The sequence below is a fragment of the Pectinophora gossypiella genome, chromosome 8, assembly GCF_024362695.1.
Source record: "Pectinophora gossypiella chromosome 8, ilPecGoss1.1, whole genome shotgun sequence".
In the NCBI taxonomy this organism is placed as follows: Eukaryota; Metazoa; Arthropoda; class Insecta; order Lepidoptera; family Gelechiidae; genus Pectinophora; species Pectinophora gossypiella.
This window is the reverse complement of record NC_065411.1, coordinates 11651097-11665865: the sequence shown is the minus strand read 5'-3', so window position 1 is coordinate 11665865 and position 14769 is coordinate 11651097. Positions and strand designations below refer to the sequence as shown.

General features: G+C 37.7%; 2 protein-coding genes across 2 annotated transcripts; one reads left to right on the top strand and one right to left on the bottom strand.

Annotated features, from left to right (window-relative positions):
* Positions 1–1541: 1541 nt before the first annotated feature.
* Positions 1542–4202, bottom strand: LOC126369154 (uncharacterized). The gene is made up of 3 exons (XM_050013447.1): positions 4164–4202; positions 3479–3602; positions 1542–1831 (listed from the first exon to the last, which is right to left on the bottom strand). Exons 1-3 carry the CDS (start codon positions 4200–4202, stop codon positions 1542–1544), a joined length of 453 nt encoding a protein of 150 aa, XP_049869404.1.
* A 581-nt stretch (positions 4203–4783) lies between these two features.
* LOC126368672 (pupal cuticle protein 20-like) lies at positions 4784–14769 on the top strand. The gene is made up of 4 exons (XM_050012765.1): positions 4784–4798; positions 13451–13692; positions 14081–14326; positions 14703–14769. The coding sequence occupies exons 1-4, from the start codon at positions 4784–4786 to the stop codon at positions 14767–14769; spliced, it is 570 nt and encodes a 189-aa protein (XP_049868722.1).

The following is a 14769-nucleotide window of genomic DNA, read 5'->3' as shown; positions in this document are numbered from 1 at the left end:
TTTTACTTTTCTTTGTATATAAATAAAATAAGTAAAAAATATAACTTAAAATTAAAAATTTATAATATGATTAAAAAACACCAATAATATAATTTACATGTTATGTTTTATTTGATTTGTGTGACATCCTAATTTGACAGGGCTTCAATAGAAAAAGAAGGAATTGAACAAGATTTTACTAAAAGTTCTTCTTGTTGGAATGTTTATTTACTGTTGGATCAAAATTGTATGTTTACTGCGCACAGATCCCGTAACGCGTTACAGGGAGGCAGGGCAGCGGAATTTCTTAGCCTACTTCTCCTGCTTTCCCAGCTCTGTGTGCATCAAAATAAATCCTGTCAACGGCCTCCATGGTCCAGTGGTTGAACTTTGTGTTCACGATCTGGAGGTCCCGGGTTCGAATCCCGGTGGGGACATATTACAAAAATGACTTTGTGCTGCCTAGTTTGGTTAGGACATTACAGGCTAATCAACTGATTGTCCAAAAAGTAAGATGATGCGTGCTTCGGAAGGCACGTTAAGCCGTTGGTCCCGGTTAATACTTACTGATGTAAGCACGTAGTCGTTACATGAGTCACGGCAGGGGCCTTTGGCGGCTCAATAATAACCCTAGCACCAGGGTTGATGAGGTTGGTCATCCACCTCATAACCCAGACGATAGAAGAAGAATTAAATCCTCTTGTACACGAGCTTTAGAGCCTATGCCTCGTCTGGAGAAAGCTTCAATCCATTTCCTTATTATCTGATTATTTCCTTCGGAATGTACTTTTTTAATAAGGTTTATGACTACGTAGGTAGGTACTTAGATTTGTAGAGACAAAAACTAGATTGTGCAGAAACGCTGCTGTATCTTATGATTGGAATCATTCATCCATCTGACATTGCCCGTTTCTTCAGGAGTATCTCCTCCAACTGAACATTTCATAACAAGAGTGCAAGAACGAGTTGTAGAGTCACTACTTATAATTTTAACAAGATTATTTATACGTAATGTGACATAATGTATATCCTGTTGACATGTTTAACCATTTAATTTAATTTATTTTATTGTATGGTATTTTATTTTATTTTATTGTATTTTTTATTGTATTGAAATGTAATTTATAATTTGTAATGCTATGGGACTAGTACCTGAAATAAACGATAAATAAATAAATAAATAAAATAAATAAGAAAACATTACTAATGTTGACGACAGGTCGACATGGCAATCGTATGTTATCACGCCTCTATCAAAGAGGTAGAAAGAGAGAGAGGGTTATATACAGAGTGTATTATATATTATACACTAGCCAGTCTTGCCCCTCGCCAGCTTTGTTTAATTAAGTCCCATATAACCAGGCACAAATCCTGGAAACCACGCGATATCAATTATCTATAATACAAGCATGAATTCAAAATCAAAGTCAAATATAGTATGTTCGTATGTTTATGTCCTTTGTATATGTTGTTGTGCAATTGATTGATTGATTGATTGATGTAGTAGTTAAAAGCCCGAGCCGGGATAAATAAGACACACATGATAGACAAAAACAAGTTTATTAAGCACACTGCGTGCAGGGCTTGTTGGGGCGCGGTGCGGGCGGCGCGGCGCGCGAGCTGGTCTCGTCCTTGTGTGCCGAGCAGACGGCCATGATGGCGTCGAGCAGCAGCAGCGCGGCCGTGGCGACTGCGCACACGCCGGCGGCGAGCGCGTGCCGGCGCCGCGTGCAGTCCGGCACGTCGCGCCACCCGGCCAACGTCAGGTAGCCGCACCCCGCGAACAGCACCGACCCCGACGCCGACCACCACGCGTCCACGTACGCGTCCGCTACCGCTGACACCGTCTCGCCTGGGTAGATCAAATACAGTCATAAAGTCGTCAATATTCAGTTACAAGTTAAATGTTTTAACGTGCCCAACTGGGTACCCTCAGACTTGTGGTCTTAAATTTTGTACCGGGTGAGTAATCGCCATTTCTCTGGCCAAGTAGTTAATAGGCCAAGTCATGCATATATAAACTGCTTATATACGTCCTACTGAATAGAATAGAATAGAAATTGTTTATTATAAAAGGACGCCACACACAAAGACAAGACAATAACATCACTAATTTTTTTTTTACAAAACAATAATAAAAAGCATAGAAGGATGTTCATTACAAAGATCATAAGGTGGTGGTGGACGTCCTGAGATAAAAATACTGCTGGGCACAGGCCTCCCCTCAATCAACCGGAGGGGATATGGAGCATACTCCACCACGCTGCTCCACTGCGGGTTGGTGAAGGTGTTTTTACGGCTAATAGCCGGGACCAACGGCTTAACGTGCCCTCCGAAGCACGGAATCATCTTACTTTTTCGGACAATCAGGTGATTCAAGCCTGAAAAGTCCTTGCCAAACAATGGACAGCCTCACAAAGTGATATCGACAATGTCCCCATCGGGAATCGAACCCGGACCTCCAGATCGTGAGCCTAACACTCAAACCACTAGATTACGGAGGCTGTTATAGGCCAAGTCATTTATGGCAAATCTACAATCAGTCGAAAATCAGGTAGATAGTCTGCAAACAAAAAGAAATTAAAACTAAACCGTAGTAAGTGGATCTTATTATTAAGGACAGATTGCTCTCGTATCTTTGGTCTCTACTAATACAAAAATAACTACAACAAGCCGCATTTATACCTTATATCTAACTAAAAATTTGAATCAGAGTCACCTTACTCAAACGCTGGCTTCTTCATTCACCTCTTCAGAGTCCAAGTATGCGAGACTGAGATCGAATAGCAATACCAAGGCAGTGAGCATGGCAAGGCTGCCACACAGGACGCCTGCCGTGTTGTCCCCTGTCCTGGGAAACGGGTGGTCCCTGAGCCTCGCGAAGAGTACCACGCACCCGCTCGCGGCAAACAGCACCATGCCCAATATCCCAAAGAAAACGTCTTGGACGAGGTCGAGCGGCGCGAAAACACATTCCCCTAAAACGATTTAATTTAGTTACTTACGGCCAAAAACGACATCGTCACAGAACTAAGAGGACAACAAGTCTCTTCCCGCCGTTCACTTAACGGCCATAAGTATTATTACGGCAAAATATTTTGTTTCCAAAACATTACTTGATCAAAATGTCTCGCTATTGTGATAATATTGTTATGCAAGTGGGACTAATAGAGATTCGCAAGGTTTAATTTAGGTAATAATAAAATAAGAGGGTATAAATGCGACTTTGTATCTAACTACGAGTATAATTAAAACACATAATAACGGGTTCTTACCGCCTTAATCAGGGTTATGAGACTTCGGATATTTCGACAATGTTGCAAGTGCCATGATCACGGGATGACACACACACACGACACGGGATATCGGGAGTCTCATATCCCTGATTTAAACGCGGTAAGAACCCGTTATTATGTGTTTTAATGATAATAATAATCGCGTAAACTTAAAACAATGTATAACTAAGAGAGAAGAGAGAGAGAGTTCGATGGAGTCTCACCGATGATTTCTCCTGAAAACACCACGATGTACCCGACGTAAGTACCGGAGCACAATATTAAGGCGGGGACGTCTGTTAGGTCAAAACTGTAGTGATGTAACGTGAGGCAGGCTACAGCTAACGTCTGGAACCAAACAAAAGTCAATTTAAAAAAAGATATATTATCAAACGCTTTACTAACATAACATAAACAGCATAAATCAGAAGGTAAAGTATTTAGTAATTATCAATTATATTATAGGTATGGTACCTAGGGGTAGAGTAGACAAAGGGGAAAAATCATATTAAGTATTTTTTAAAAATAATAAAGGCTTTTTCATAGCTACAAAATATTGTGGGTATGTAACTTCGTAATTTAAACATTACTTCAAAAACAAAGAGTCGTTAAATTATATCAAGTCTATCAAATCTAAAAGAAAAGGAGAAATGGTATAGAACACTTCTCAAGGTAACATATAACGCAATAGAAGTGAGTTATTTTAGTTCCCCTTCAACACTTTCCCGATTAATACTCCTCTCGAGTTTCAAATAATAAGTATTATTTAGTCTATTCCCAAAGGAGCCATCGTCGCCCACTCTTATCACATTCTAAATTAAGTACAGTCCATTACTTGGGCAAGGTTTTCATTTTGGAGAGAGCAAAACGTAACGATGTCCTAAGCAACAGTTCAAAAAATCAACTCACTAGTTCCAAAAATTTTATCAAACACGTAGGTATTAACATTTTGATTTAATTCTGTAAGTGAATATACTTTATAAAAAAATACTAAGTTACAATTTATAATTAAATTAAAGATACCAATTATATAGACAATTTTCACATGACATCCAAATTTGACAAACAAACATATCACTAGACGGCAATGCGTAAAATGTCATTAGGATCATGTCACCTTCAGCCAAATCTGTAGATTATAGATTTTTATCATAGATTCACAACAGAAAATGATCAGAAGAAAAGGTTCGCATTAACTTCTCTATATATGTTCTCTATAGAGCACCATGAGTTTTCCGTTAGTTTCCGGGGGTTTTCGCGGAAGTCCGTTTACCTAAGTTATCTTCAGTTTCCGCGGATATGTATTTTGTATCGGTCACAAGTTTGAGAAATATCAAATATTAGGTATTGACAAATATTACAATATTTTAACCTTGATTGCATGATAAGAATTGGATATTAAGAGAAAATTTAAAATGGAATATTTTGACAGCACTGTTTGCAACGAATTTTAAATTTAAGATATAGTTCATAACACCCAGAAAAGGGCAACGGAGTAAATTAAAAAAGTGGAATCAAACAAAGAAACTATGCGCTCCGTGACTGTGGAAAGTTCAAGGAGATCCTGCGGTTGGCCCTGCATTACTTCTTTTATCTTCGGGTTACGTGCACTAAGTATATAAGATTATGTATAAGTAGACTATTTATATAATATATATTTTTGCACTACACTGCACTATGTATATGTGTATATTTATCCTCTATCGAAGGTTGCCTGGCAGAGATCACTTTTAGCGATAAGGCCGCCTATGCCCACTTTTAGTTTTTCCTTGTACTTATACCTGTTTTGTGTTTGTGTGTGCAATAAAGTGTCTGTTCATTCATTTTTGATGCGTGTTTTAAAAACATTCCAATAACCATTGATGTATTATATATTGATGTTTACCTACTATAGTTTGCTGTAACTGACATGAAATTATGAAGAAAGCTGTTTTATAAAACAATTAATGATGTCTTAACAGAGTTAATAAATGGCCGATCACCGCAGAAGCTTTTAAAATAAACCACATTTCATCAAATTTTAGTTGTTACCTAAATGCAAATTGATTATATACCTAATATGGAACTAAATATATAACTAATATATTGTATATTTACGATTGTATATGACATAAACACATAAGTTAATAAAACATGGATTCTAAAAATAGCACAAGAGATGCTACAACGGTGTTCTGCGATGGTGTTCAAAACAAACAATCAACAGTTCAGTCACTTTTATTCTGCAAGTTATCAAGCTTTTGATGAAAGATTACATTTTTAATCTTTCATTTGACCGCTGGATTAAATTTTACGCCTAAGAGGTCGTTAAGGGAGTTGGTCGAGAATAAAATTTACATAACACAGGCATAGCTGGGAGGAAAAATGTTACTGTCTATTTATAAAAACCATTTTGGTTGTACCATACATTAGAAAAAAGTTTTTAAATCATGTGTTTACATGTTAGGTATATACCTAATTATTTTATGAGCCATCTCAAGGCATATAATTTTGTACTACGTTCGAAAAGATTAATGATGTAAAGGGTACTCAAAGAAATAAGTAGGTACTCTCGGGATTGTACAGGCTGAAAAAAATGGCTATCAGGCTATCACGGTATAAGGAACAAGCCTAATTGCATGATAGGTATTTCTTTTTATATGCTTCCTGTCTGTTCAGTCGATGTATATGTAAGTAGTAAATATTACATGCCATGTCTACGCCAAAAGGTTTCAAAAGTAGATATCGAATATCGCACTGCAAAAGGCCACATCGAAGCAATTCATCTAAAAAAGCAATATTTTATTTGTATGCATTGCGCACTTACTTTTATATGCGCAAATGTCAAATTGCAATATTGCTTTCTTAGTTGAATTGCTAATCCCCCTGGAGGGTTAAAAAGGCACAAACAAAGTTTATCGTATCATTTCATTACAAACTGTTTTGTAGAACTGCAGTTGTGGGAAAACTGCAAGTGAAGCTTAGTTGCGACAGGTCATAACGTAATTGAGAGGACAGGTTATGTCCACTGATGAGTGATCGGTGCCTCCGGAAAATAGCAGCTTTTGCCGCCGCTTCGGATATCTAGATCAAACCGGTTACATGCAGCCATTTCAACGGACATTATCGTTTGAAATTCAATTCTGTAGCTCCCGCACAGTAGCGGATTCAGAATTGTACAGTGTAATAAGTACCTAATGTAGAAGTGCCAATTAGATACTTTACCTATTGAAACAAGAGAAGAAAAATGGTTCTGATCCCGTAGCATGCTACTCGCATAACACACGAGGCGATAATTGAGTCAATAAAATTGGTTAACCTCACACCGTCATTTCTCGTGTCGCGCACGTTATGCGTACTTTATGCTACGGGGGCTCGTTACAGACATCATAATTATAAGTAGTCAAGTAGACACACAAGTATGATGTCGAGCGATATTGGAATCATGAAAACTACTAGCGATTTTCTTATGCTTTCACCAGCAAGAAAAGTACCTACCTAAAATTAATAATTTTATTTAGGTACCTAAATAAAGAACTTACATCTATAATATTTTTAAAAGTATGCAATTCTTCCTTCTAAGTCCGCGACGGCGCCATATCGAGGGCGTTGATTGCAATCTCAAAGTATTGATGGAACCGACGTTTAGGTACAGGTAACCAAAGATTGTCTTTGTTGGAATGTGATCCAGTAGGCATTGTAGAGGACTATATTTTTCTTTATTTCCTTCTATAGATCATTGCCCTGTACATGGATAAGTTTTTTTTATTATCGCGTCATGTAGGTCAGCTGGAAGAAATCTTAGAGATAAGCTTACCTGTACTGTCTGTTTTCTTTGCATATTCCTCGTGTTTGTTTTATTGTGTATAAAGAAATAAATAAATAATACCAAACAGAGTCCTAGATCAAAGATGAAACTCTTATTACCAAATATGTCTATATTTATCGGATCCAAAACTACCCGACCGGTTCTAAAACGAAGGAAAACATTTTCCTTTTTCTATTTAACTTATTTATGAATTATAATCAAGGAAGACGTAATAATAAGTCCGACATTATATCACGTTTCTCTATGACGTCACAGTGTGCTTTTTCATACAAAGTCCATAGTAATTTTGTGTTTTGACGTTTAGTAAAAACTTTTAAAAAGTTACTGATTTGAGTAGAAACTAGGCTACAAAAGTATATGACTGAAAATGTAGAAACAGTTAGCTTATTATAATTTATAAATCTTCACATTGAATTATAAATAAGTGCCTAAACGCTATAATGTAAGTGGACGTGCTGTATTGAAAATAAACAACTATAACAGGATTGAATCGTGTTTATTTTATGTTGCAATCATCGCCCAATCGTGTGGTACATAATCACGCAATCAATGATAATAATATACTTGGTAAAAGATGTGCGCCTGAAATAAATGATTCACAAACCTAAATACATAGGATCAAAAATGTAATTCACCTTTCTATAGGCATATAAATCTTCAAGCGATTTACAGTTACGAAATATATTCTAATCCGGTATTGATGTACTAGATGATTCTAGCTGATAGATATTTACGCAATAGTCTATTGGTATCTTAACTAATACACAGTAAAGGTGTTTTAGTTTGTTTGTTTGCTATGTGGAATAAAAGACAATTCCCAAGACTACCCGAAAATTAAGTAGACAGGAGGTAGTATCCTGGGTCCAAGATAAATTATGAAATTCTGTTTAATAAAAAAAGACAGACCTAAAACTACCGAAAATATTTTCTTTTTTCTATTGAACTTTTTGAACTTATTTATAACTTTTAATCAAGAAAAAGTAATACGTAATAGGTAAGTCTGACATTTTACCACGTCTTTCTATGACGTCACGGTAACCCTTTTCATACAAATTCCATTGTAAAATCGTTTTTTGACGTTTGTAAAAAGTAACTTATTTGATTTGTCGTATTATAAATTACGGCCCAATGCAGAATTCATATTTCGAATATTTTCACCCCTCTCCGAAGCACCCCCGCTGACGTCCTAGGTAAACCTGAAGTACTTTACCCTTTTTACTATTATTTACTTTGATTTGTCAAAAGTAGGTACAGCCTCATAATATTAAAAACATTTTCACATAATAATAAATTACAGTATTAACGGTAATTATGGCAAAAAAAATAATTAAAAATGTAGAAGTGTCCAGTAAGTAAAGGAATTGAGTTATTTCACTCGAATATCGACATACAAAAAATTAATTGTGAAAGTATACAACAAGTTTATTACGCTACTATCACATTGGTATAACAGAAAGCTCGGTGAGGTGTGGGTAATTAGTCCATCTTACGATGAATGTATCTCTGACTACCCCAATTGGGATATAATCGTGGGCTTATGCTATGTGATATTTTGAAAGAAGTCGCAGACAATAGCTAGTGGTGGAACTCATTACGAAGATGAAGAATCTGAGTTCGACCTCAAAAGTTCACGCCGCCTGAAGATACGCAGCGTGAGAGACACGGAGCTATTCGTGAAACTAGTGTTGTTACTTATTAAGCATTCGCCGAGTCAAACCACAGACTTACTTATAATACCTATATCGAACAAGCTCAGCGAAACAACGGTTTACTTCTTCTATCGTGTGGGCTGTGAGGTGAGGTACCAACCTAATCAACATTGGTGTCAGGTTTACTATTGAGCCGCCAAAGCCCCCTGACATGACTTATGTAACGACTACTTACTTACATCAGTAAGTAGTAACCGGGACCAACGGCTTAACGTTACTTTTAGGACAATCAGGTGATCAGCCTGTAATGTCCTAACCAAACTAGGGATCACAATGTGATTTTTGTGATATGTCCCCACCGGGATACGAACCCGGGACCTCCGGATCGTGAGCCCAACGCTCAACCACTGGACCACGGAGGCGAGCTTTAAAGCTTGTGCATGGCATTAAAAGATAAAAACGAACTCATTTGCAATATTTATTACATTATATTTCAATAATTAAAAAAATATATAAAATATATACTACATTTCATTTTTGTATTTATTTTGTATATAAAATATATACAAAATATATACAAAAATCGGGTGACTCCCGCTCCGGTTCGTTCTTAGGGCAAAGGTTGGCCCAAAAAAAAAAGGTTGGCTAGTTAAGTCTTTTGTAATTATTTCTTTTTATTTGAGTGCAATACTTAGGCGTGGTTGGTGGCGCAAGCGCAACCGAACCGATCGATGCCGACGAGAGCTTTACCTAAATCAGGCTTAGTTGAAACAAATTGGTATATTTTGACCAGTTATTGACTTTTACAATACCTGCTGTTGGTAATTGAATTTAAAGATTTAGTAACCTTAGATTAATATCCGATGGTAAAACATTTCATCTCCAAAGGTTACCTGAAAGATTTTGCTACTTACCAATAAGGTCACTTATTGTCCTCTTCTACTTTTTTTTTGTAATTTTGTATTTCCTGTGTGTGCAATAAAGTATTAGTTATGTTACGCATCTACTATTAAGAATAATAAAAATAAAGCAAAGAACTACTCATATGCTTAAAGTACCATAGGGCATAGTCCACCATTGTCGACTTTGGCGACATGCTCGGAATGATAAACACAGGTGAAGGTGGGGTGTCTAAAAAGCCATAGTAAATCAATTCATCTAAAAAAATAATATTGCAAATTGACGCGCATATTATTTTCTTTTTTTGGCGGGACTTGTACGTTAGCGCCCGGTATCGCATAGGTATAAAAGTAAGTACGTAATGTCAACAAAATTAAATCTTCTCTTCTATCGTATGGATCGTGAGGTGATTTACCAACCCTATCAACCCTGGTGTCAGGGTTATTGTTGAGCCGGCAAAGGCCCCTGACAAGGCTCATGTAATGATTTCTTACTTACATCAGTAAGTACTACTTACCGGGACCAACGACTTAACGTGCCTTCCGAAGCACGGATCATCTAATTTTCGGACAATCAGGTGATCAGCCTGTAATGTCCTAACCAAACTAGGGATTTTTGTGATATGTCCCCACCGGGAATCGAACCCGGGACCTCCAGATCGTGAGCTCAACGCTCAACCACTGGACCACAGAGGCCGTTGAACAAACTTAAATGTCATATTATAACAATACGCTTCAATGTGGTCTTTTTAGACCCAGCTCCAAAAGATGAACATTTCTTTAAAAAAATACTAATTAAGTAGGTACAGTCATGAGCAATATATACCCACTTTAGAACTCTATCGCACTAACATATTTGACATTTAGTGACAGTTCAATTTGTCAAAAAAATTAATGTGACATGGTACCAAAGTGTATACATATTAATGCTCGTGACCGTACTTGGAACCATCAAGAGGAATCAAGACTAGCCAGTCGACGTTGTTATACACTACAGAATGGAAGAAGCGAAGTGTCCTTTTATACGCGAGAAACAGTTTAATTGTAACGATCGCACTTGAACATCATTATCGGAACGAACTACTTTTCGGTAATAATCGATAAAGTAGCTGTTTGCTTGGATTATTCTCATACAATGCATGTTTTTTTTATATTTTTTGTATCTGCAGTGTAATAAATAAAAACTGTAGAAAAAAATATGAGGAGAAATAGCATAACATAAATAGCCTATATTCGTCCCACTGCTGGGCACAGGCCTCCTCTCAATCAACCGGAGGGGGTATGGAGCATACTCCACCACGCTGCTCCACTGCGGGTTGGTGGAGGTGTTTTTACGGCTAATAGCCGGGACCAACGGCTTAACGTGCCCTCCGAAGCACGGAATCAACTTGCTTTTTCGGACAATCAGGTGATTCAAGCCTGAAAAGTCCTTACCAAACAAAGGACAGTCTCACAAAGTGATTTCGACAATGTCCCCATCGGGAATCGAACCCGGACCTCCAGATCGTGAGCCTAACGCTCTTACCGCTAGACCACGGAGGCTGTTATGTGAGGAGACATATATGCAAATAAGTGCTAGTATCTATACAGGTACGAATCCTACGACTTTTTAAATAATAATAGCAGATCACACACAGAACACAGACCGTTCCATAAAATAAAATAAAAAAATGTATTTTTTATGGTGCAACTTAATTAAAACAAATAGGTAACCAGTAGATACACACTAGTTAAGGGTTTAACTTCGCTAAAAATAATAAACGGTCAAAACCAAATCAAGATTTATCAATCTAAAGATATGTGTAAGATGTAAAAAGTTTCAGGTTTTGATACTAGAACAAAAAGAGAGCAATTATTTTTGTAAAAACAAAGTAGTAGTATTAGGTGGAAGATAGAGTTGAGATCCGTTTAAAGTTTGATATCCTATTGCAGAATAATCCTCCTGAGATCACCCTGAATTTAATTCAAATTGAGGAACCATTCACAATGTTTCAATGTTAAATTATATTAAGTAGTTATCTATATTTAAGTAGTGAACCTGTCTAAATCTTCAGATTAGGTAAGTGGACCCTGTGAAAAACAGGATAAAGCTAGGAAGATGATATTACGACACAAGTAATTATTGAAGGTACATGAAGGAATCTTGTTGATATAATCTTCCGGCTGCTTGATAACTTTGACAAGATTATTCGATTATTTTTTATGGAGATTTTAGTCTCAGCATTATGGGGCTGTGTCCATTATTGGGAAGATTATTAGAAGCTAGTTTCATCAGCCCACTGTTAGATAATATATGATGCGATCGATCGAGCATATTCATACCTACGCATAAGGGGACCCGGGTGAGAGCCTTCAGCGCTCCCCATTTGTCCGGCCAAGTAGTTAATGCCATCTGCGGCAAATCTACAATAAGTCACGTCAAAAAAAAAAAAAGCATAAGGGGACACTTCTCTTAGGCATAGGTACCATTTTGCTAGCTACTCCATCCAAATCGCTGCGGATGTGTACATTAGACTTCTAAGACGAGCAAGTTTACCAATAATAACCCATAATATATGACTTCAATGCACAGTAATTGAATTACTCATAAACACGTACATTAAAAAGCTAATGCTACCCCAGTTAGTAAATCATGCCAATGCGTTGCTACCAATGCGATTCGATTAAAGTTCAAACCACTTTTGGTGTAATTTGACCTATTTCTAGCCATAATTGTAAAGTTTCTACGAAACACCTGAGGGTGTGTTGTTCAACCAAGCTTACTAATAAGGCCTAACGTTTTTGCCTTGTAAGGAAAATCATTTCTAGCTTTGTTGATGAAATGTGTATTAGTTATAATTGAATTACGATGGGTGCAAAGTTTTCTTAGAAATGCTCGCGTAAACACAGTGAAAACCTCCAGAATATTTAATTGCTTACAAAAATAAGTATTTTAAATAGAATTTGCATTTATACCTCATGAAAATAAGAATTATTTTAATCTACAACATAATAAAAAACAAAATTTAAATATACTTTATTGCACTTAACAACTAGTTACATCACAAACAAGAAATGGACGTTTACAAGGGTGGACTTATCTCTAAGAGAGATCTCTTCCAGCCAACCCAGAGGTAGTATTAGAGTAACTGCGGAAGAATAAAAAGAGGTGCAATATATTAAACGAGATTTCTTTGAAATTGAATGTGCTGTGTTGCACATCGACATTTAACCCTTTAGATTAGACGCAAAAGGAAAACGCGTACTGTCGTATCGTAAATACCCCAAAAGTTGTAAAAGACTTAGAATTCCTTAAGCAATATTTACTGCGACGACATAGCTATTGAAAATATAGATTGGCTTTGGAAGAGGCGTGCCTGGATTCAGCAACGGCTATCGATGCGCCGGTGCACGCACAAGGTGAAGCAACTGAGAAAGGGCAAAGCAGAGCACTATAAAATGAAGCACATCATCGTAGATTGTATTCAGAAAACAAGTGAACATCGAACTGTTTACTACAGATTTGAAAATGATTGTCACCGCTTCGGTAAGTGGAGAGGCCTATTTTTTTCTGGAGATTCAAAGCTCCTCTCTCTCACACGACAGCATGAGTAGAGCGCGATTCTGGTTAAAGATTTAAGTTTGGAAAAAAAATTGAATACTCGATCCAAAAAAAAAACATTTTATTTGCGATCATATTCTAATAGTTACATAAGTTTAGACATGTATTTACAAACTCCATAATCAAGATCAAACTCACGTCGTCATTCGGATTTCTGACTTAGAGTAGAATTTCAATCAAAAAAATATACTTATTTTTTTATAGTCTTTATTACATCGATGCATTTCTTCGTGTTTCAGTTGGCTATGTTATCGGTGCTGGTCGCCATCGGTTCCTGCGGTCGTTTGGAGCCTCAATATCTGCCTCCTCGTCCCGGGGGCGGCGCGGGCGGCGCAGGTGGCGCGGGGGCCGGAGGCTTCGGTGGAGGTTCAGGGTCCTTCGGAGGCGGTTCGGGATCTTTCGGTGGCGGCAGCGGCGGTGCCAACATCCCCATCCTAAAATATGAGAACGTTAACAATGGTGATGGCAACTACAGATACAGGTAAAGAATAAACTTTATGGCAATGATAGATGCTAGTCTGTTAAATCTGGAGGAAACTGGTACTAAATGTATTCCTCTAGTTATTAAATAACTTGTAATATATACCTACATTGATTTAAAAGATGTGTTGCTGTTGCAGTTTCTTGTCATTTCTTCTCTTCAGCCATAACACCTTGCGAAATGACGTAGATTCAAAAATGTTAAATTGACTTTCAACAAGTTTTCTATGATAATTACGTTGAATAAATTATTCTGTTTCTGACTGAAATACGGCAAAATATGTATCTGATAAGCAATGATGACATGAATGATACTGGTGTCTGAAGAGACGTGAACTAATGTGTTTTCTACTGCTACATATTTTTATCATCTTAATTGTCAATTTTAGCTACGAGACGGGTAATGGTATCAGTGCGCACGAGAGTGGTTCGCCGCGCGCGGCGGGCCCCGAGGGTCCAGCGGTGACGGCCGACGGCGGGTTCTCGTACCGCGCGCCCGACGGCCAGCAGATCTCGCTCTCCTACACCGCCGACGAGAACGGCTTCCACCCCACCGGCAGCCACCTGCCCACCCCGCCGCCCATCCCCGAGGAGATCCTTCGCTCCATCGAGTTCAACAGACAACACCCAGGAGGGTAAGTACAATTTATTGTGCAACCCCAAAATTCCCATCCTGTTTGAAGCTACTTGGTGTCAGTCAATACAAAGCCCTTTGCACGAGGTGAGAGCCCTCTGCGCTCATTTGTCCGGTCAGGCATCAGAGAGTGCCATCCAAGGCAAATTAAAAAAAAACACAAGTAAGATAATTCTTTATAACCATCAGAAATTACAATCTTAAAAAACGTGACCTAAAAATATTCTGCAAAAAGTCCATTGCTTCCACCTAATCTTCAATCAAACAACGGTAACTAACTACATTTAGGATACATAACCTAACCCCTGTGAGTTTTTTCTATCAAATCAATGAACAATCAAAATGAGTTATTACAAATTATGATGTTTGTTTTTCAGCGAGGGAGCCTACAACCCTGGCGCAGGTTCGGGCGGCTCAGGCGGAGCCGGTGGCTACCACTACTAA

Coding starts and splice junctions, on each gene's coding strand:
- LOC126368672 (XM_050012765.1), top strand. Junction 13,693..14,080: donor GATGGCAACTACAGATACAG/GTAAAGAATAAA, acceptor TGTCAATTTTAG/CTACGAGACGGGTAATGGTA. Junction 14,327..14,702: donor AACAGACAACACCCAGGAGG/GTAAGTACAATT, acceptor TTTGTTTTTCAG/CGAGGGAGCCTACAACCCTG.
- LOC126369154 (XM_050013447.1), bottom strand. CDS start 4,202: ATGTTAATACCTACGTGTTTGATAAAATTTTTGGAACTA. Junction 3,603..4,163: donor TGATAAAATTTTTGGAACTA/GTGAGTTGATTT, acceptor GTTTGGTTCCAG/ACGTTAGCTGTAGCCTGCCT. Junction 1,832..3,478: donor GTTTTCAGGAGAAATCATCG/GTGAGACTCCAT, acceptor TGATCTACCCAG/GCGAGACGGTGTCAGCGGTA.